The following is a 23229-nucleotide window of genomic DNA, read 5'->3' on the forward strand; positions in this document are numbered from 1 at the left end:
GTATCGAGTGTCTCCCAAGCAGTTTCCATTGGGTGTAAAAAGTAAAAAGGAAAAGTATGTGAATGGATCATTACAAATCGTTCGTGTTGTTTGTTTGTTGTTTAACGCCACACTCAGCAATATTCCAGCTATATGACAGTGGTCTGTGAATAATCGAGTCTGGACCAGACAATCCAGTGATTGACATCATGAGCATCGATCCATGCAATTGGGATCGATGACATGCATCAACTAAGTCAGCGAGCCTGACCACCCGACCCCGTTAGTCTCCTATTACAGCAGAGAGATAACACCACCTCTACCTTTGTGGAAAGGGTAAGCCCTACCCCTATTGGTAGCAACTGCCACTCTCTACAAACACATTTTGCATTATAAAGTGTGTGTTTGCCAACGTTTCCCATCCGCAATAATATCTACAAGTCTTCTGTGACCCGAGTGACCTTGTATGTTCTGCTGGCCTGGGGTAGCCCACTGGTTAAAGTATTCGCTGGTCATGTTGTTGTCATGGGTTGATTCTACTCATAGGTTCAATATGTGGTGCCAATTTCTGGAGTCGCCCACCGTGATATTACTGGAATATCATGGAAGTGGCGTAAGAACCCAACTCACAACCTCACTTCCAACCTGGTTGCTTTCCATCGGTGCCATTTTGTTGGACCTAAACATCATCACTCTGACTTCTCTGTTAGATTCTGGGTTGAAGTACCCAGCTACCTTTTGCGGTAGTAAGAGGCGACTTAATGAGTGAGTATGGTTTTACGCCGCTTTTAGCAATATTCCAGCAATATCACAGCGGGGGGCACCAGAAATACGCTTCACACATTGTACCCATATCGGGAATCGAACCAGGGTCTTCGGGGGGAGGAGTGAACGATTTAACCACTCGGCTACCCCAGCGCCCCAGGCGACTGAATGGACTGGCATGTCATTGTACCCGGATGGTGTGGGTTGTTGCCCCTAAGATCAATCACTGCACTGTCTGGTTCGGGTACATTATTTAAGGGTCGTCATCATTGGGGTGGCACCTTGCTGAGCCAGGCAGGAAAAACAGACTGAATGATGATAGTTGAAATTTTCAGGCGTTGGATTCTTGTGAATCCAGTGAAGTTATCACTTACAAGAAAATAACATCTCCCTGTGTGTGTGTGTGTGTGTGTGTGAGTGAGAGAGAGAGAGAGAGCGCGCTTGTACTAGTCCGGCCACTGAGATACCATGGCACAGTTTAACGTGAATACCCCACTCAGACAGTTCATTGACTCCGATCCAACCAGTCCTTGTGTTAGCCCCTTAATGCTGAGCACCAGACAGGGTAACAACAAGTACCGTCTTTTAACATCTTTTGGTATGACGTGGCCTGGGATCGAATCCTGAACCTTCGCTCTCCAGGCGGACGCTCTACCACTAGACCACGGAGGTGGTCTCAACTATAATGGACATCTGCTAATCCAAACATTCCCCAAGTGACAATTCTTATGATATTACTTGTGAAACAAATTTGCAAAAGATGCTTTCATTTCTTCACAACGGATAAACACAAAACAAAAGCCTACTACAAGTACTAGGATTTATTCTAATCATGACCAGTTTCTATGGAAACTGTCTCACAATTCATACATCATATATATACATCAACTATGTAAAATTACACACAAGCAATGACACATATTTTCATCACTGATTTTCTATTGTTGAAAAGTTGCATGCTTCCTATTTTGACATGATTTATGATATCCTGAAACATTCTTGTTCATCAGTATTACTGATATAGATTATAGAAACACGTATCATCATTATCCAAGAGACCAAGAGAAGTTAGTCATTTGTTGCAATAGAGTGTTGGTAATGGTTGGGGATATAGGGCTTGAAACCTCTTCCTACCCTTACTCATATGTCTTTTGGGCCCTTTTCTGCCAGACTCCACCAAAAAAATAACAATACATAGCAGAGTTGAGTCCTGGATTTTGAAAGGGAAAAAAACAAGTTGTGACACATCAAGGTGAGTGAGTGAGTTGGGTTTAACACCGCTTTTAACAGTATTCCAGGTATATCACAGCATGTCAGCTTAATGTGGGAGGAAAGCCCGAAGTGATGCAGGTCTCAGACGTTTACCACTTCGGTGAACCCCACGAGCACGGGTATGGTGCTGACAAACCTAGAAACATAATCAGGGTGAACGGGGATTCGAACCGGCAATCATAGGTTTCTGGCGTGTCCAAGGGACGCAATTCTGGACAGCAAATCACGGTGCCTTAGACAACTGGGCCACCCGTGACCTGGGACGCGCCAAGGATTTACATTGGATTAAATGCTGTTGAAGAGAATTTATGGATGTCAACTTAAATGCTTACTCCATTCACCTGATGAAGGAGTAAGCATATACTCCGAAACGTTGTGTTCCTCATAACAAAGAACTTGACATCCATAAATTCTCTTCCTTATTTGTATCACTTCTAAATGTCTTTCAAAGACTTTAATGCTGTTGTCTGGCAAACTGGTATAGATAATTATTTCCTTGAGAATCTGGAACTTTTCAAACTCCTTTTTTCAGTTTAGAAGCATTATATATAAAATTGTATTTTAACAATGCATTCAATGCAATAATTTACATCTGAGCATTAAAGCTCCTCCAATTTAATGGTCCTGTTATTAGTGAAATAAGACAACTCCACAAAGCCATAATAATAGTCATAACTGTAATAGCAATCATGATAAATTGAGGTACAACTGGGGTATTTTCTGAATTTGCTGCAAACTTGTAGACCATGTATAGAAAAGTTTCTGGAGGCAAAGCCCTGCACCCCACTGACCATGTTGACTCAGCCAGTGGTAGGAAAGACGTGACAGTTCTGCCTACAGTTTGTTGGTTGGTTGGTTGGTTGTTTAACGCCGCACTCAGTAATATTCCAGCTATATGACGGCAGTCTGTAAATAATCGAGTCTGGACCAGACAATCCAGTGATTAATATCATGAGCATCGATCCACGCAATTGGGATGGATGACATGTATCAACTAAGTCAGCGAGCCTGACCACCCGATCCCGTTAGTCACCTTTTACGGCAAGCATGGGTCTGCCTACAGGGTCCAACCACAATAAAGGTGTATGCTCTACTATACTCATCTTTCCATGGTCATGATTATGACAAACATATTTCAGATCTGTTTCTCCAACTGTATATTTACTGAAGGATGAGTGAGTTGGGTTTAACTCCGCTTTTAACATTATTCCAGTTGTATCACAGCATGTCACCTTAATGTGGGAGGAAAGCCCGAAATGATGCAGGTCTCAGACGTTTACCACTTCGGTGGAACCCACGAGCACGGGTATGGTGCTGACAAACCTAGAAACATGGGATTCGAACCTACAATCATAGGTTTCTGGCGTGCCCAAGGGATGCAACTCTGCACAGCGAATCCAGCGCCTTAGACGACTTGGCCACCTGTGCTCCCATTTAGTGAAGGAAAGAAAACAAGGAACAGCTAATGGAAGTACCGTATTCGATGTAATAAGCGCCCAGGCACTCTCAAAATTGGAAATAAGGGGTTCTTATTAGAATATTCTTTTAGTGAGAAAAAAACAAAACGGTTGAAAGATCGTTTCTTTCATGGTTTATGCTGACAGCCTGAAATGTTTATTTACGACAGATATATTTTTCCAGAATTTAATTGCCCACAATTGAGGGTGCATATAATACACACGAGCGCAAATAAATAAGTCTTATATACATTGATCAATTGGAAGGGGTGTTAATTGGGATTGTTCACTAGTCAATATATTAGCAAAATATCGCTGTGGGCACTTATTACATCAAATACGTTTTTTTGTGAATTCTCATATGATAGAGCCTACATGACAAACAGGCCATTTAGAAAAAAATTCTGTGATGTTTAGTACAGTTTACCAATGTTCGAAATTACAGGGTTCTGAGGTCCTTGAGGTTTGCTCTCGATGTATTTGAATCTAGGTACCCGAAACATTTGTTGACATTATAACTATGCTGGTGACTTAATTTCAGACACTCTGGATTACTCTCAGTCAAGCTTGCTTTACCAAAATAGTTTTAACTGGACATGATGGATTATTTATTTTAGTTTGTTGTTTTAGCATAGACTCGTTACTTCAGCCGAAACACAATGATTCCAGCCTAGTTCGGCAGGGTAGAAACTGGACTTTAAAAGTCAGTTAACTCCCTTGCCTCAGGAGGATGACATGTTGTTTGAGCCTCAACTCATTCTTTGAGTGGAATATGTCTCCCTCACATGGCAAATGTTAAGTTTATGGATACATATGCGTTTTACCGGCACATATCCACCATGTTTGTTTGATATTACTAACAAACCCACAAACAACACACCTGTTTGAAAAATAGGGCCATAAAGCTAAAATAAGCAGTAAAAATGACTCTGCTTGCATTTGTAAGCTTTATGATTAAATTCCAACTAGAGTCTCAAAGCAATCCATAAACATTGAAAATGTACTAAAAAATAGCAGTTCATTAGAGCATGCTACAACCTCATCAGTGATATCCATTGGGCTTAATTAAAAACAACCAACAATTTATTTTGTATTAACTTCGGAAATAAAAATTACCTTTACTTACGAAAGCATTTAATTCAAGCTCCCCAAACCCATTGTTATTTTAGCGGGGCAGAAAAAATGGCATCTGAAAAGTTTTACAAAGGAAGGAGCTTGTGCACATCCCTTACCAAAATGGCAGAAGATATCCGGTAGACTGCCTTATGTACCGTGTATCAAGATGTGTACCACCCTAACGTGTTTGACAACAGTTATATATTCAGTATATTGTAGTCTTGATTAGTTGAGCTTAACCAAACAGTGTCTCAGGATAACTTGACACTGCAACATTGAGAACACTGCCTCCAGGAGTCCAGCCCCTGATGAAGCCACATCTAATCCAGTCTCAGCGACCTCATCCCTAGTCAGTCTCACTATCATCCTCTTCCAGATGTCCCCTCATCGTCCACGTCACTTGTCATAATCATCCTCTTCCAGCTTTCCCCTCATCGTCCACATCACTTGTCATAATCATCCTCTTCCAGATGTCCCCTCATCGTCCACGTCACTTGTCATAATCATCCTCTTCCAGATGTCCCCTCATCGTCCACGTCACTTGTCATAATCATCCTCTTCCAGATTTCCCCTCATCATCCACGTCACTTGTCATAATCACCCTCTTCCAGATGTCCCCTCATCGTCCACGTCACTTGTCATAATCATCCTCTTCCAGATGTCCCCTCATCGTCCACGTCACTTGTCATAATCATCCTCTTCCAGATGTCCCCTCATCATCCACGTCACTTGTCATAATCATCATCTTCCAGCTTCCTCTTGAGAGGGTTGATACCGGGGATCATGGGCTGACCTCCAAATGCTCCCTGCTGACCAATAGTGGACAGAGTGCTGGTTGGTATTGGTCGGGTAGTGATGATCTGACCGCTGGTGTTGGGCAGGACTTTGGTCATCCCTAAAGATGTGGAGAAAAAGACATGTTACAGCGGAAGAAACTAACAGTTTCAGTCCACTAGTCCTCACAATGATAACATGTAGCAAATACCTTACAAATGGCACATTTCTACTGGTCCTTATGATACCTTAACTATTGGGCAGTCTGGCAAGGACTACAGGACTAGTGCCAATTTCTAACGCTGTGTTATTGTATCATTTGTCAAGAAGATTGGTTGGTTTGTTGTTTAACGCCGCACTCAGCAATATTCCAGCTATATGAGGGCGGTCTGTAAATAATCGAGTCTAGACCAGACAATCCAGTGAATAATATCATGAGCATCGATCCACACACTTGGGATCGATGACATGTATCAACCAAGTCAGCAAGCCTGACCACCCGATCCCGTTAGTCGCCTTTTACGACAAGCATAGTCGCCTTTTACGGCAAGCATGGGTTACTGAAGACTTATTCTACCCCGAAATCTTCACGGATCTTGTCAAGAAGAAGCTAGTCAACACCAGTTGGCCAACTTACAAATCAAACTATTATTAACAAATATGAAAAATATGTATGTACATGGCTATGCCCTCCACACAATATCTTCGTTGAACACCCTCAATAATTCACATAATATACGCTTTGTTTGTTTCTTTTTTAACGCTAAACTCAGCAATGTCCCAGCTATATGACAGGGTTCTGTAAAAAATGCAGTCTGCACCAGACAATCCATTGATTGACATCATAAGCATCGTTTTAAGCAATTGGAATTTGATGACATGCATCAACCAAGTCTGCGAGCCTCACCAACTGATCCCGTTACAGTATTTCCGTTGGCATTTTTATATGCCGGTCACATGGGCCGGTAGCAGATGAAAATACCGGTCCTGGCTAAAATTTAAAGGTTCCATGACTTTTATTGCATCCACATTGAATCAATGATAGTGATTTGACACGTTCAACTTTTGTCAATATTAAAGTCATGGGAAATACTGTACTGCTATCAGAAGTTCAGAACAGTCTGTAGTCATTCAACATTTTGGTGCCTGTGTCGTGATGAAAAGGAAAATAGTGTTTAAATTTGCATTTACTTTTTGAGTTTTAATGCTGACCTGCAAGAATAATCTCTAGAACTGTGCACCAAAACATGGTTGTTCATTCATGAAAAGACAGCGAAAGTACAAACCAATCAGGTGATTGCAAACAGGTGTTGTCACTCGAGTGCAATGGAAGTTTACAGATGAGGCAATGGAATTCATGCTATTTATTGAGTTTTTTTTGTTTTATCGGAATACAGTTTGGATTTGTTGACTGGTATTTCAGTGTTACGTGATTGCGGTGATCAGCTGATAATGTTTTTAGACATGGGGAGAACATCATGTCATTGGAAAACTTAAGTTTATTAAAAATATAAGTAAATTTTTGGAGCCATGCTTTACTACCGCATGAGCAGTGAGTAAGTATGGTTTTACACCGCTTTTAGCAATAGTTCAGCAATATCACGGCGGGGTACACCAGAAATGGGCATCACACATTGTTCCCATGTCGGGAATCGAACCCGGGTCTTCGGCGTGATGAGCGAACGCTTTGACCACTTGACCACTCCTGCCCCGCCACCCTTAATTAGGAACATATCATGATACTAACCACTAGGCTACCCGACCGCCCCTGTAACTGAGTAAGCTCTATATTGAGTACAATAGCAAGGGAACACTGTATAGCTGAATTCTACTGTTGAACGCACCACCTTGTATGAACATGAATTTATGTTTTAATCCCTCGGAATAGCAGCAATTTCATCTTAACTGTCAAAAAATAGGATCATCTTCCCAAGGCAAGGGAGTTAATTGACTGTAAAATTCCAGTTTCCACCCTTGAACAAACTAGTCTTGAATTTCTGAACTCGATCGTAGCGCTATCAATGGCTATTACGAGTTATTTCCCTTCTACGTCCCTCCATCTTCTCGAGGCAAGGGCGTTAACTGACCATGAAAGTCGTGAAATGCATCACATCACTTGAGGAACTTGATTAAAAACATGAAAAGATTTGCAAAATATGTCGACTCCCACACCTCGGTACACATTCTTTGCAAATCCCTCATTCGATCAAAATCTACATGCTGAAGTCTATGCTTTTTAGTGAGTGAGTGAGTTGGGATTAACGCCGCTTTTAACATTATTCCAGTTATATCGCAGCGTGTCAGCTTAATGTGTGGGAGGAAACCCCGAAGTGATGCAGGTCTCAGACGTTTACGACTTTGGTGAAAACCATGAGCACGGGTATGGTGCTGACAAACCTAGAAACATAATCGGGGCGAATCGGGATTCGAACCCATAATCATAGGTTTCTGGCGTGCCCAAGGGATGCAACTCTGCACTGCAAATCACGGCGCCTTAGACGACTGCCCCCCCTAAGTTTTTTATGAACTGGATGTTTGTTCCGCAATTTTGATTGGACTATTCATAGACTCGTTAGTCCAGCCAAACTGAAATTTCCCTTACAAATCTATGCATAGTTCAATCAAAATCGCGAAATAATGTAGACATCCAGTTCGTAAACATGGATTTTGGCATGCAGATTTCGATTAACTGCAGGATTTGCTAACACTGCACCATCAACTGGGCGTCGCCAGATATTTTCCTCATCTTTTTATATTTTTAATCAAGGTGCTCAAATCACTTCGCAAGGTAGAACCTATTTTATTACAATATAGATCTTGATTAGCGATCAGATCGTCTTTACTGGACGCCACCATTTTGTTTGAAGCAATTGCATTTGATACAAGAGGTTGAAACTGATTGGTAAGTAAGGGGGACACAGAAGGGACAAACTTGTAATAGCCACTGGCGGCGCCACAATCAAGCCATGAAATTCAAGCCTAGTTCAGCAACTTATATTTAGCTTCATTTTGGAGATAAATTGACTTAAAATATTTCGTTAAAAGACTCCTGATACACGGCAGTTTGAGTTGCGCAGTGAACACAATTTCAAACCAGAAGATACCCTTAAAGAGTGAGTGAGTATGGTTTTACGCCGCTTTTAGCGTTATATATTCAATATTCATGACGGGGCACACCAGAAATGGGCTTCACACATTGAACCCATGTTGGGAATCGAACCAGGGTCTTCTGCGTGATGAGCGAACGCTTTGACCACTTGACCACTCCTGCCCCGCCACCCTTAATTAGGAACATATCATGATACTAACCTGTGTTGACTCTAATAGTAGGTTTAGGAATCGTGGCTGCGGCAGAAACATATTCATGATACTAACCTGTGTGGACTCCAATAGTAGGTTTAGGAATCGTGGCTGTGACAGGAACACATGCATGATACTAACCTGTGTGGACTCCAATAGTAGGTTTAGGAATCGTGGCTGTGGTAGGAACACATGCATGATACTAGTGAGTGAGTGAGTGAGTGAGTATGGTTTTACGCCGCTTTTAGCAATATTCCAGCAATATCACGGCAGGGGGACACCAGAAATGGGCTTCACACATTGTACCCATGTCGGGAATCGAACCCGGGTCTTTGGCGTGACGAGCGAACGCTTTAACCACTAGGCTACCCGACCGCCCCTGCATGATACTAACCTGTGTTGACTCTAATAGTAGGTTTAGGAATCGTGGCTGTGACAGGAACATATGCATGATACTAACCTGTGTTGACTCTAATAGTAGGTTTAGGAATCGTGGCTGTGGCAGAAACATATGCATGATACTAACCTGTGTTGACTCTAATAGTAGGTTTAGGAATCGTGGCTGTGGCAGGAACATATGCATGACACTAACCTGTGTTGACTCTAATAGTAGGTTTAGGAATCGTGGCTGTGGCAGGAACATATGCATGACACTAACCTGTGTTGACTCTAATAGTAGGTTTAGGAATCGTGGCTGTGGCAGGAACACATGCATGACACTAACCTGTGTTGACTCTAATAGTAGGTTTAGGAATCGTGGCTGTGGCAGGAACATATGCATGATACTAACCTGTGTTGACTCTAATAGTAGGTTTAGGAATCGTGGCTGTGGCAGGAACATATGCATGATACTAACCTGTGTTGACTCTTATAGTAGGTTTAGGAATCGTGGCTGTGGCAGGAACATATGCATGATACTAACCTGTTTTGACTCTAATAGTAGGTTTAGGAATCGTGGCTGTGGCAGGAACATATGCATGATACTAACCTGTGTTGACTCTAATAGTAGGTTTAGGAATCGTGGCTGTGGCAGGAACATATGCATGATACTAACCTGTTTTGACTCTATTAGTAGGTTTAGGAATCGTGGCTGTGACAGGAACATATGCATGATACTAACCTGTGTTGACTCTAATAGTAGGTTTAGGAATCGTGGCTGTGGCAGGTTTACTGATGATGGTTACTGTGGGTTGAGCTTTTGATACCACCGTGAGTCCATGACTAGATGAACTGGAGCCCTTTGCTGAAAGGTAGAATTAAAAATATGTCATGAATCACCTGCCCTGAATGGGATTCGTACACTATCTAGCAATCCAATATTCAAAACATGCACATAAACATTCTATTGACATTTTCTTTGAGAAGAGGTCAAATGAGGTTTAATATCGCATAATTATTGCACTTATATAGTGATGTGAGTGTGCGAGCGCAAAAGCTTTTTGCTTGTACGAGTCCAGACTAATGCCGATACGATGTCACAGTTTAACATGAACACCCCACTCAGACACAGTGAGTGAGTATGGTTTTACGCCGCTTTCAGCAATATTCCAGCAACATCACAGCGGGGGACACCAGAAATGGGCTTCACACATTGTACCCATGTCGGGAATCCAACCTGGGTCTTCAGTAAAGTATACTGACTCCGAGCCGACCAGTCCTTGTTTTAGCCGATTTATTGAACCCTGGACCTTCCGTTTTCAGGGCAAAAGTTCTACCACTAGACCATGGAAGCGGTCTCTTTGAGAAAAGAACATATGAATAAAGATCTAAAGAATTAACTGACTTAAAATCCCACCTGCCCCACGACCAAATGTGATATTGCTGGGTCGTATGTCGGATTCCAATCAAAATGCACATGGCAGGCAAATTGAAAGAAAAAATTATGTCGTTCAAAATTGGGACTGTTTATAGTTTTGATTGAGAGGGGTTTAATGCTGCAACAGTAATCCAGTTATATCACGGCGTGTCAGCTTAATGTGGTAGGAAAGCCCGAAGAGATGCAGGTCTCAGACGTTTACCACTTCAGTGAAACCCACGAGCATGGGTATGGTGCTGACAAACCTAGAAACATAATTGGGGCGAACCGGGATTCGAACACACAATCATAGGTTTCTGGCATACCCAAGGGACGTAACTCTGCACAGCGAATCGAGGCACATTAGACGACTGGGCCATCTGTGCCCCTGGACAGGGATGAAGCCGCTCCACACACAGACACTCTATTCACTACACCACGGAGGGAGGGGAGTACTTCCAGACAGGGTGAACACTTACACTGCATGGGAGCTATGCTGATTCTCGGAGAACCGGAAGAAAACTGTGGTAGCCCAATCTGGATTCTTGACTGAAACAGTGAAAGCAGAGCTTGAGATAAGCTGCGTGTTTGTGTAAAATATGCATTAAATAAACTGAAATATGCAGAAAACAAGGGCAAAAGTGAGCGTGGCTCACTCATACCCCCGACCCGCCTAGTGTGTCAGTATTTTCAAATTAAATAACGGATAGGTTAGGATATGAAAAATTCATAAAAAAATGGAAAATTAATAAAAACATATTTTTCTTTTGACTGCACCCCTCCATATGACACAGATTATATGTACTAAGTCTGAGATGAATCCACTGAACAGTTTGAGAGAAATTGCGCAGACAAGGTTTTCAGATGGACGGACGGAATCTTGGTATAACTATATACCATCGACCTTTTAGGTCGGGGGTATAATAAAATCCTAACGCATCAAATATGCAGCAAAAAATATTGAAATAAAATCAATGCGTATATTATAACTATTAGATAAAATGATTGCGTATATCAAAACTGTTAGATAAAATGATTTTGTATCACCTGATCGTAAAAAACACTTACTGACAGTTACATTCAGAAAAGTTTGTGCGACAAACATACTGATAAATGCCAATTGAAAAGCACATCGTGCCTAGTCAATGTACATGTATTGGGTTCGATGACATGCATCAACCAAGTCAGTGAGCCTGACCACCCGATCCCGTTAGTCGCCCCTTACGAAAAGCATAGTTACCTTTTACGGCAAGCATGGGTTGCTGAAGACCTATTCTACTCCGGTCTTCACAGGTTCAAATAACCAAAAGCTTATCTAGAGCTCTGGTGAAAGTGTGCATGATGAGCGACCATTTTAACACAAGGCTACCCCACAGTCCCTTATCATGAGGACTGAAGATACAACTGCACTATACACAACAAATTGCAAGAAATGATGAAATCACTTAAAAACAACTCTAGCATTACCTAAAAAAACCACAAAATATCAAACAGTTCTAAAAAACAGAGAGATGGTTATTATGATTATAAAAAAGTAACAAATAATAACAGCTATTAAATGTACACAATATGTTATCTGTTTGAGGACTTTTTAAACCCAGAAACCCAAATGCAGGCAGGCTTAAATACAGCAGGTGAGTCCTCTAGTACACCATCTCCTAGGGTTCCGCCATACGTACAAGTGGCGCTAAGCCACTTCCGCCATTAAGGGAAGAAACTTTTGTTAATAGCATATTTGGAGAATTCACAAACTAACAATTCACCCCATATTGTCTGTGCCTAAGTATTAATGACATCGAAGGTATCATAATAGCCCTACCGCAACCATCTTCCCGAGGCAAGAGAGTTAACTGACTATAAAGGTCCAGTTTCCACCCTTGCCGAACTAGGCTGGTATTATGGAGTTACATCTTGGCTGGACTAACGAGTCTATGCATAGTCCAATCAAAATCGCGCACCAATATCGAAATCCGGTTCGTAAAGTGTCATGCAGATTTCTGTTGACTGCAGGATTTGCAAAACATGTGCACCGCTAACTCGCTATCAACAGATATTTTCTAAATCTTTTCATGCTTTTAATCAAGGTGCTCACGTGATTTGATGCACTTCGCGATGTAGGAGTCGTTTTATCACAATAAAGATCTTGATTATCGATCAGATCGTCTTGAGTGGGCGCCACCGTTTTGTTTGAAGCAAATGCAAGTGATACGAGAGGTTGAATCTGATTGGTCCATAGGAGAGGCTTAGAAGGAACATAACTTGTAATAACCACTGGTGGCGCTACGATCGAGCCCAGGAATTCCAGCCTAGTTTGGCAAGGGTGGAAACTGGACTTTTAAATGTCAGTTAACTCTCTTGCCTCGGGAAGATGTACTGCAACACGCATGGGCAGAAAAGCTCACCTTCTTGAGAGTTCTCAGTCTGTAGTTGGGAGCACTGAGACAGTACCTGTCAGGTGGCAGGCGTGGCAGGGAGTAGGGCTTGATGAGGGGCAGCTGCTGACCGTTCTTGTGTCGTGCTATCTCCATCAGCATCTGTAGAAAACAACCAGGATGAAGCAATGTTACACAGGAGCTTGGAGTGAGTTAAGATATGGTTTTATGCAATTTTAGCAACATCAGCAATATCACGGTAGAGGACACCGGGAAAGGGCTTCACACAATGTACCCATGTGGGGAATCAAACCTGGATCTACGACGTGACGAGCGAACGCTTTTCCAATAGGCTACCCGACTGCCCCTACACAAAAGGTTGGACTGACTCTGCACAGGTGTACCCGATGCAGAAATGTTCCTCCAGTATGCATAAATGTATTGAATGAACACAAAATAAAAGATACATTACATCCCAAGGGATGCACAATAATATTAATAATACCAAATTCTTGACAAGAATGAAGTTCCTGTAATTACAATACCGTATTCGACGTAATAAGCGTCAAGCTCTAACAAGCGCCCAGGGCAATATTTGCTAATATATTGGCTAGTGAACAATCCCAATCAGCACCCCTTCCGATTGATCAATGTACACAAGACATATTTATTCGTGCATAATACGCACTTGTGTGTTATATCAATTAAAGTCTTGAAAAATATATCCGTCGTATGTAAACATTTCAGGCTGTTAGCATCAACCACGAAATTTACGATCTTTCAACTCAAAATAATATTCTAATAAGCGCCCCCTATTTCTAATTTTGAGAGTACTATGGGCGCTTATTATGTCGAATACGGTAATCATTAAATCTTACAGTACACTGCACCATAGCATTACTTAACAGGACCTCATATTTCCTGTAGGGGCCTTTGAAATATACATGAAATAGTTGGCATGTTTCTAGGTCATCTGGACCCCTAGTTTTGTAGGTCAAGGGACCCGTGAAGATCGGGGGTAAAAAAGGTCTGCAACAACCCATGCTTTACATGTAAGGCGCCTATGCTTGTTGTAAGAGGCGACTAACGGGATCGGGTGGTCAGGCTTGCTGACTTTGTTGATGCATGTCATCGTATCCCAGTTGTAAAGATCAATGCTCATGATATCAATCACTGGATTGTCTGGTCCAAACTTGATTATTTACAGACTTCTTCATATAGCTGAATGCTGAATGAATCTGTCGTACATAAACATTTCAGGCTGTCAGCATAAACCACGAGATTTATCTTTCAACTCTGTTTTTTCTCCAAAATAATATTCTAATAAGAGCCCCCTATTCCTAATTTTGAGAGCGCCTTGGGTGCTTATTACGTTAAATACGGTAATTCAATTTTAGCATGATTTGGGTGGACAAGTGAAGCAGTTGTTGGTCGCTTACCACTTCGGTAAATCCAACAAGCATGGGTATTGTGCTGATAAACCCCTGAACATAATAGGGAGAATTATGCAGGTTTTATAGTGCTAGCCCACTGAGATACCATGCTGCAAGACCCGTGAAGATTCGGGGTAGAATAGGTCTTCAGCAACCCATGCTTGCCGTAAAGGGCGACTGTGCTTGTCATAAGAGGCGATTAACGGGATCGGATGGTCAGGCTCTCTGACTTGGTTGAAGCATGTCATCGATCCCAATTGCGTGGATCGGTGCTCATGATATTTACTCGATTATTAACAGACCGCCCTCATGTAGCTGGAATATTGCTGAGTGCGGTGTTAAACAACAAACCAACCAACCATGCTGCAGTTTAACATGGACACCCCATTTCGAATCTTACTCATTATACTGACTCCGATCCAGCCAATCATTGTTTTATGTCAATGCTGAGAGCCAGGCAGAATGATAACAAATATCATCTTTTAATGTACTTTTGTATGATGCGACCCCTGTCTGATCAGACACTCTATCCACTAGGCCATGGAGGTGGTCTGCAGATACTTACATCTCTTGGTGGAGGTGTAGTGAAAGAGTGATCCATCTTGCACTGAATGGCTAGCTTGACATCATCTGTGTCCAGGTTCTTCTTGTTGGCATGAGTTGAGTAGACTTTAGCATCATCCAGAATGTCAGTGATGTATCCTAAAAGCAACAAAACAAAACATAAACAATCGATACAACAACAAACCCTGTCCCCTCCATGACATTTTGTTTGTCTTTTGTTTAACGCCACACTCAGCAACATTCCAGCTATATGACGGCTGTCTGTAGATAATTGAGTCTGGACCAGACAATCCAGTGATTGAAATCATGAACAACGATCCTCGCAATTGGGATACAATGACATGTGTCTACCAAGTCAGCGAGCCTGACCACCCGATCCCATTAGTCACCTCCTACAACAAGCATAGTTGCCTCTTGGATTGCTGAAGACCAATTATCCGTATCTTCATTAGGAGTGCATATAACACATGAGTGCATATTATACACAAATAAATAGGTCTTGTGTACATTGATCAATCGGAAGGTGTGCTATTTGGGATTGTTCACTTGCAAATATATTAGCAAATATCGCTGTGGGCGCTTATTACGCAGTAATAATAATAATAATAATATAAAATAATAATAATAATAATGTGCTCATGGAGGTACAGGATGCTTGCCCCCCCACGAAAGGGTTTAATTGAATGATTTTGTAAGTAAATGTAATTTTAGCTACCAAAGTTACTGAAAAATACTATGTATTTGTTGAAAGATGGCCCAGAGGGACATCACTGATGGGTTACACATGCCACAATAGAAATGTATATCGAATTGTCCCAATTTCCGATGTTGATTATGTTTATGAATTGCTTATAGTCAGTTTTGAGTTCTAGTCATATTAAACTATGCAAATGCAACGAGTCATTTTTGTCTACTTATTGTGAGCTTTATCATGTTTATCACCCATTTTGTAATATTGTAATGCTGTTACATGCCACTTTATTAATAACAGCCAACAATCATGGTGGATATAGGTATCTAGTAAAATGCATGTGTATCACATTGTATTCAACGACAGCAAGTGACTGCATGTTGCACTGCACAGTTCAGGGTCTCATACCACAATGCGATTTCCTGCAGTTCCTTTAGGCAATAGTCCGCAACCATGTGTAGTAAAGATAAAGTCTCATCGCTCTACTACAAGATGTTCACCTTAATTCATGCAGATTCATTGCCGAAACCACCCTTTGTTGATGCTAAATTTCACTAAAAAGTCCTGTGGGTCCAGTAAGCATTACTAACAAATGTCCTTACATTAACACACTAAGAACCGAACAGGTTCGGTCTGGTCGGTGGTAAAGGTTTTGGCACCGACTGCTTTAGCACTAAGAATGGACCCATGGTTGGCACTGGACCAGTGGATCATACTGGATGATCATGATTTTGTTTTGTTTGTTGTTTAACGCCGCAGTCAGCAATATTCCAGCTATATGACGGTGGTCTGTAAATAATCGAGTCTGGACCAGACATTCCAGTGATTGACATTATGAGCATCGATAAACGCAATTGGGATACGATGACATGCATCAATCAAGCCTGACCACCCGATCCCGTTAGTGGCCTCTTACGACAACTATAGTCGCCTTTCGCAAAAGGAACAACCTGGCCTATCGATCTAATCACTGACGTCTGCATACGATGACATGATCTACATTCATTTGCGACATGGAAGGTGACTCGGGCATCTATTGTCACTTGTAGTTCCCGCGAGTTGGAAGGATATTGATATTAATCACTGACCATTACCCGATTTCGAGATGAACAAGGACTGTGAATCAAAACAGTGAAAACAATGCTTCATAACGTTTCAGTTTGGTACTTACGGTAGGTAAATTCAAGCATTTGATTAATCAACCTTGGTTCGTAGTCTAAAACGCCCATATCTTTCAAAATTGCTGCCATTACTTGAGCGTCCCTCGGCGAGCTTTTCGCCGGAGCCGCCATCTTTACAATAGTGTAGGTGGCGCTTTGGGGAGACAACTCCCAACTCGACAACAGCTAGAAAGTATATCGTAGGGCTTTTGCAACATCTGCTGAGTTTTTAAAAATTAATATGTATTATGTAATATAAAAATCCTGACCTGTTATCTTGCTTCATGTGTAATTTCACCGCTTTTATGAAAATCAGAGTGATAATGTGTATTTTGTGTATCAGGGTCGACGAGTTTCTGTTGAACTTCTTAGATCCGGGATCGAATAGGGTTTCGGCAGCCCATGCTTGCTGTAAAAGGCGACTAGATCTATATGCTTGTCATGAGAGGCGACATGGTCAGGCTCGCTGCCTTGGTTGATGCATGTCATCGCATCCAAATTGCGTGAATCGATGCTCATCCATGATATCAATCACTGGATTGTCTGGTCCATAGAGAATACTACACTCATTCTCGTTAGATACCATTTTTACGAAACGAGTGGACTTTCTATGGTATCTGACCGAGCGAAAGCGAGGTCAGATACCATAGAAAGTTCACGAGTTTCGTAAAAATGGTATCTAACGAGAATGAGTGTGGTATTTTATTTATTACCCACGTTAAATATATATTAAAGCGTAAATACATAACAACTTGCGTTCGTTGACAGACCAAACTGAAACCGGTTGCAAAATTTGGTTGCGCATGAATATTGGTATATGACCAAATATGGGCATTGTTGACATGTTTATGCATACGTATTAACAACATGCGCCTGCTGATCTGTTTGCAAACAAACCAGCACCGACGCTCAAGATCCTTTTGGAAGAAAGTCTTCAACTTATGGTAATTCAAGCGCCATGTTGTTAGTACGCAGGACACCGATAAGAAAATTTGAAATGTCACATTAGCGCCGCGCTTTGAATATCGGACCAACAGTCACACGCATCACACTGCCGGGGTTCCGTCTGTGCAATCAAAATGGTTCGGTTTCCTTGATCTATCAGCTGAATTTATATCATGTCCGTACCATTTTGGAAGAGGGAAATCAGACTGTTCGCCAAAGACATTCATGTTAACTGTACCACCCTTTACTGAAGACGTGGAAATCAACAAACTCAAATCTGCTTGCATGTCAGTGACAGCTTCGAACGATCGAAGGGCAAGGTCGCCACCGGAATAAGAAAAGACAACCGCGATCCACTCACAGCGTTTTACGCTAGAGATAGGGAATGTTACTATTCACATTTGGGATGTTTGGGGCCACAAAATCAGAAGTCAGGCACACTTCCACGGAGTTTTCGAATGATTTGTATCGGAACTGTGAACTTTAAGTGATCTGGTCGTGCTGTCGTGTTCGTTCATTCATGAACAACACTTCCCGAAACAGCGCCACAACATACGCTTCAAAGGGGACACCGATGGCACAACCGGATCATCCCAAGTAAGTCTAGATATCTGTCCAGATAGTTTAAACAGACTTCATTTCACCACGCTTATCCTTTTACGTTAAATCAAATTGAAAGTTGCGAAAATGGTCGGGTGCGTCACGCTCAAGGGACGCGCTCGATCGGCAGTCGTACATTGTAAATCGATTTATAGATCTAGCTGGATTATATGTCTGTAGGAGCTCTATGCATAACTTATATAGAATGCAAACCGAATTTGATGCGTGTGACTATCTTGTTTGGTTTAATAAAGTGTTTGTAAATATCTCTCGTTCTCATGAATTTCTTCAGTTCTGCCTTGTAATCGCAAAATGAATGACGTCTCACGATTTTTTATGAATGAAAAAAGTAGTCCCGGTGTGAAAGAGGTCACGGTTATCCAATCAAAACGAATAAAACAAGGTCAACCTTGTACGACACACGTGTGACGTACGGATTTAGTATCTTACCACCTGTATCTCCTCCACGTGGGTAATAAAGATTGATTATTTACAGACCGCCGTCATATAGCTGGAGGGGCGGTTGGGTAGCCAGGTGGTTAAAGCGTTCGCTCGTCACGCCGAAGACCTGAGTTCGATTCCCGACATGGTTACATTGCGTGAAGCCCATTTCTGGTGTTCCCCGCCGTGATATTGCTGGAATATTGCTAAAAGCGGCGTAAAACCATATTCACTCACTCACTACTCACTCACTCACTCACCCATATAGCTGGAATATTGCTGAGTGCGGCGTTAAACAACAAACAAACAGACAAGGATGTTATCAACAGCTAGCTTGTTCATTTACCTCAAACATAATACGTTCAATTCTACCATGAATATGGAATTTACTCGATTCTGATTCTGCTCAATCAGAGGCTCTTAAATCACAATAAACCCCCTCTGATTGAAACAGCTGGTTTTGACGGTGGTGATATTCATAGAATAGTACTATTTTCAGTCATTGTCGGTAGGCATATTTAAATAGTTATATCTACAATTACAGGTAACAAAATGCACAGGTGCGGTTACTACAATATTCAAAGGATGTGTGGCAATACATTTCGTGTAGAAAACACGATATAAAATAATCTACAAAGAGAATCTATTTCAAATTTTGAGGACGATAGAGAGCTTGAATTTGGCGCTTTTCTATATACAACTGTGACGTCATATCTTTTTCGTCACAATGAGCGATATGGCGTCATAATGGTGACGTGCATTGTAGAACGAAAACTCCACAATGCTTGCTTAGTTTTCTTTGGGGATGCCCACCTCATGTTAGTTTCTAAGTTGTCGTGCTTATATGCTTCCAATGCCTGTCATATGTTCAAGTGAAGTATTACGGTGTAAACAAACTGCTTGAGCACATACAACGCTATATTTTGTTTAAGGATGTTAATTGTCGGTGAATCCGTAATTCACATCGACCACCCACTCCATAAGTGTATTGAGGCGAATGGAGATTATATTGAAAAATAAAAGTGCAAAACATCTATATGTTTGAATAATTAGAACGAGCCTGTAAGACATCGATAAAGAGCTTTCTTAATTTGCGGATAGTTACATCTGAAAGATATCGCTCGACGGTAAAGTAATAATTTTGTCGGTTTTGAAAAGGGGACAGTGGACACGGTGAAGGACGCTATTTCCGATTTCTTTTTATTTATGTGACTCAATTAAACCAAAAGATTTGAATTGTATTCCTTCATCACACTACAGAGCATCGATATCATCTTCATAACCTGGTGGCGAACCCATCTTCAACTGCATCCTGACACATGTTTTCAGGAGACCATCACCCCCCTCATCCTCATCATCTGTTGGTTTTTTTTTTTTTTTTTTTTTTTTTTGGGGGGGGGGGGTGGGGGGTGGGTGAGGGATACGCTGGTCAGTACAGTAATTGTGCAGTTGGGTCACAACATGCACAATCCTGTGTATGGCTGGGACTTTTAACTCGATCGGGTACTCGGGTCGGGTGGAAGCTGAGTAGGACCTTGGTGGTTAGTCACGTGATATATTGGTTAATGACCTAAACTTACTATAGCTCAGTGGTTACACTACAAGTCGCCAATGTTCTCATTTCCTTCTGGCGATGCACACATTCCTTTTGACTTGTATAAGTTTGAGTAATTAAAGCTTCAGTCATCTCCAGCGTACGCATGGTATGATTGTTTGATGTATGCACTACGGTAAAACAAATCCCAATCAGTTTGTTCCCACATCTTGGGACCTACAGTGGGTACCCGGGTAGGGTCGGTAATGGGTGGTCGGGTAGCCGGGTAGTAAATTTGGATTCGTCCCAGCCCTAATCCCGTGAAACTGTTTAACACCAGCAGATTTGTGGAGACGGCTGTAAATAATATATAGAGAATCTCACCCTTGTGTCAACACGAGTTGATAAAAGTGGGAATATTTTTTTTCCACTTTTATCAACGAGTGTTGATATATTTGATATCAAAAGACACGAGGGTGAGATTTTATTTATCATCCAACATCATTCTTCTAACTTTTTCAGTTTGTAGACAGTAATAAGCAGTGTCTTAAGTGTAAAAGAGTACTGCTAACAGCTTCAGTAGCAGAGCCATTAGTGATGTCATTTGATTGTGACGTCATGGCAGCGATATCTACAGTGTAGATATCGCTTGATCTCATCCAAGCGATATCTCCTGTGGGAGCCAGTTTTGGATGATAAATAGAGGATATCTCATGTGCCCCCCTTCACGAGATGAGAGAAACATGATATTTCACGAGACACATGGTATACCCTATTAAGTATATACTTTTTGTGTAGGTGTCTACAGGAAAATTAAATTATTTCATTAAAAATGTAAAATCTAGGCGCAGCGGGTTATTATTTCCGACATTCGGACGGCATTGTTGGCATCATTCGAATCTTATTGTGACGTAATGTCGGAATGACGTCACACAAGATACGACGTCAGAACTGAAAAGATCCGCTAACCGGGTTTGACGGAAATAGCCGAACGTGAGATTGGATCCGGGGTAGAATATCACCGACCCCGGGATGAGCGATTAATTTGCTTACTCTGTAAAGCGGTTTGTGGCTTATTATTACCCGGATCTTTACGGGTTTTGATATCATGAACAACGATTCACCCTGTCGGGCATGGAATCAACGTGAACTCACCTCGGAATCACCCGACCCCCCTTAATCAGCATTTTCAACATGCCCACTAGGGCTGGGACGGGTAACTCGGGTTGGGTGGGTATTGAGTAGGACCCGGGTACCCACAGGACTACCCGGACCCGTGGTTAGTCACGTGATTATATTGTTTAATGGCAAAAAATATCTAGAACTCTATGGTTACACTATAAGTGACAAATGTTCACATTTCTTTCCGACTATCCACACATTCCTTATGACTTTATATGTTTGCATAAAGATCAAACTTCTATCAACTTCAGTGTCCAAATCATTTTTATACCTGTATCTAAATACATTTTGCCAGGAGTACGATCAAACGTTTCCCAATCGGACATTTTGTACCTATCTCCTGAGACCTACAGCGGGTACCCGGGTAGGGTCGGGTAATAGGGGTTGGGTACCCGGGTAGTAAATTGGGTCTCGTCCCAGCCTCATGCCCACTGTCGTTACAGAAGGAGGTTAAGATTGTAAGTTTAAGAAATACTGGTGCATGAATTTGGATAACAATATTGTCAACAATAACTGTCCATCCAAACCGTCAAGGTTATAGGTTTGTTTGTTTGTTGTTTAACGCCGCACTCAGCAATATTCCAGATATATGACGGCGGTCTGTGAATAATCGAGTCTGGACCAGACAATCCAGTGATGAATATCATGAGCATCGATCCACGCAATTGGGATCGATGACATGTATCAACCAAGTCAGCGAGCCTGACCACCCGATCCCGTTAGTCGCCTTTTACGACAAGCATAGTCGCCTTTTACGGCAAGCATAGGTTGCTGAAGACCTATTCTACCCCGGGTCTCTGACCTTACTGAGCTGAAAGTGTGTTTTTCATCCAAGGACATAATTTAATTTTGAAACAATTTTGAGCATAGCGACAAACACAACACTGTTGCAGAGATGACTTCATTACTGATTCTAGTGGCTAGAATAGTAACAGGATTAACTACATTGTCCCCCCGTCGCAGCTTATATCACGAAACTGTATGACAGCCAGTAGCGTATAGAAGAAACGTCTACAAACTATTAAGCACATGCTGAGATTACCTCAATCTCATTCAAATCGGGTATAAATTCTCGCTACCGCTGAGGACATCCCATTACAGGTCACGTCAGAACGACCTTTCGCGAACTTTGACCGACCAATGAAATTACTAACAGGAAGTCGACATTAGCCACCAAGAAAGCAGCTTTCTTATGCATTGTGGCACTAGTTTCAAATTGGCGACTTCCATTCCAGACTATGCCCGCTAACAATGTAACACATGTAACAATATGTTTATTTCCTTTTCCCTTACGGTACAGCCACCGGTAGCCAAAGTGATGGCATAAATCCTGCCGGGGAGTCATGCAGGATGATTCCGGGGTGGAAAAGGTCTTCAGCAACCCATGCTTGCCGTAATAGGTGACTATGCTTGTCGTAAAAGGCGACTAACGGGATCGGGTGGTCAGGGTCAATGACTTGGTTAATTCATGTCATCGATCCCAATTGCCAGTATCGATGCTCATGATTTCAATCATTGGATTGTCCAGACTCGATTATTTACAGACCGCCGTTTTACAACTAACCAACCAACCAACAACCATCTGTGTCACAGAACGTCAATTACAATATCAGAAACCGCCATGATTTTTAGTACCATTTGCACGGACATCTACGTTTAAAAGGTCTTATGTTATAGATACATTAGTCCAAAGGAATAATCTATAATAATCTATAATCAGAAATAAGGGATAGTTCGACAATATCTTCTTTTAAAGCTGTCGCATCTGAGCAGCCTACATCACCACCTTTGCACTATAATTGCGCTAAGAGTGAGTGAGTATAGTTTTACGCCGTTTTTAGCAATATTC

At 41.7% G+C, this 23229-nt stretch overlaps 1 protein-coding gene across 1 annotated transcript; it reads right to left on the minus strand.

Annotated features, from left to right (window-relative positions):
• Window positions 1-1564: 1564 nt before the first annotated feature.
• On the minus strand, window positions 1565-16817 carry LOC139447441 (transcription initiation factor TFIID subunit 9B-like). Its single transcript, XM_071228789.1, has 6 exons — window positions 16690-16817; window positions 14829-14965; window positions 12861-12992; window positions 10938-11007; window positions 9784-9906; window positions 1565-5484 (listed from the first exon to the last, which is right to left on the minus strand). The coding sequence occupies exons 1-6, from the start codon at window positions 16808-16810 to the stop codon at window positions 5315-5317; spliced, it is 753 nt and encodes a 250-aa protein (XP_071084890.1). The 5' UTR covers window positions 16811-16817; the 3' UTR covers window positions 1565-5314.
• Window positions 16818-23229: the final 6412 nt, after the last annotated feature.

The sequence above is a fragment of the Haliotis cracherodii genome, unplaced genomic scaffold (assembly GCF_022045235.1).
Source record: "Haliotis cracherodii isolate W230 unplaced genomic scaffold, xgHalCrac1.p SCAF_7, whole genome shotgun sequence".
NCBI classification, from domain to species: Eukaryota; Metazoa; Mollusca; class Gastropoda; order Lepetellida; family Haliotidae; genus Haliotis; species Haliotis cracherodii.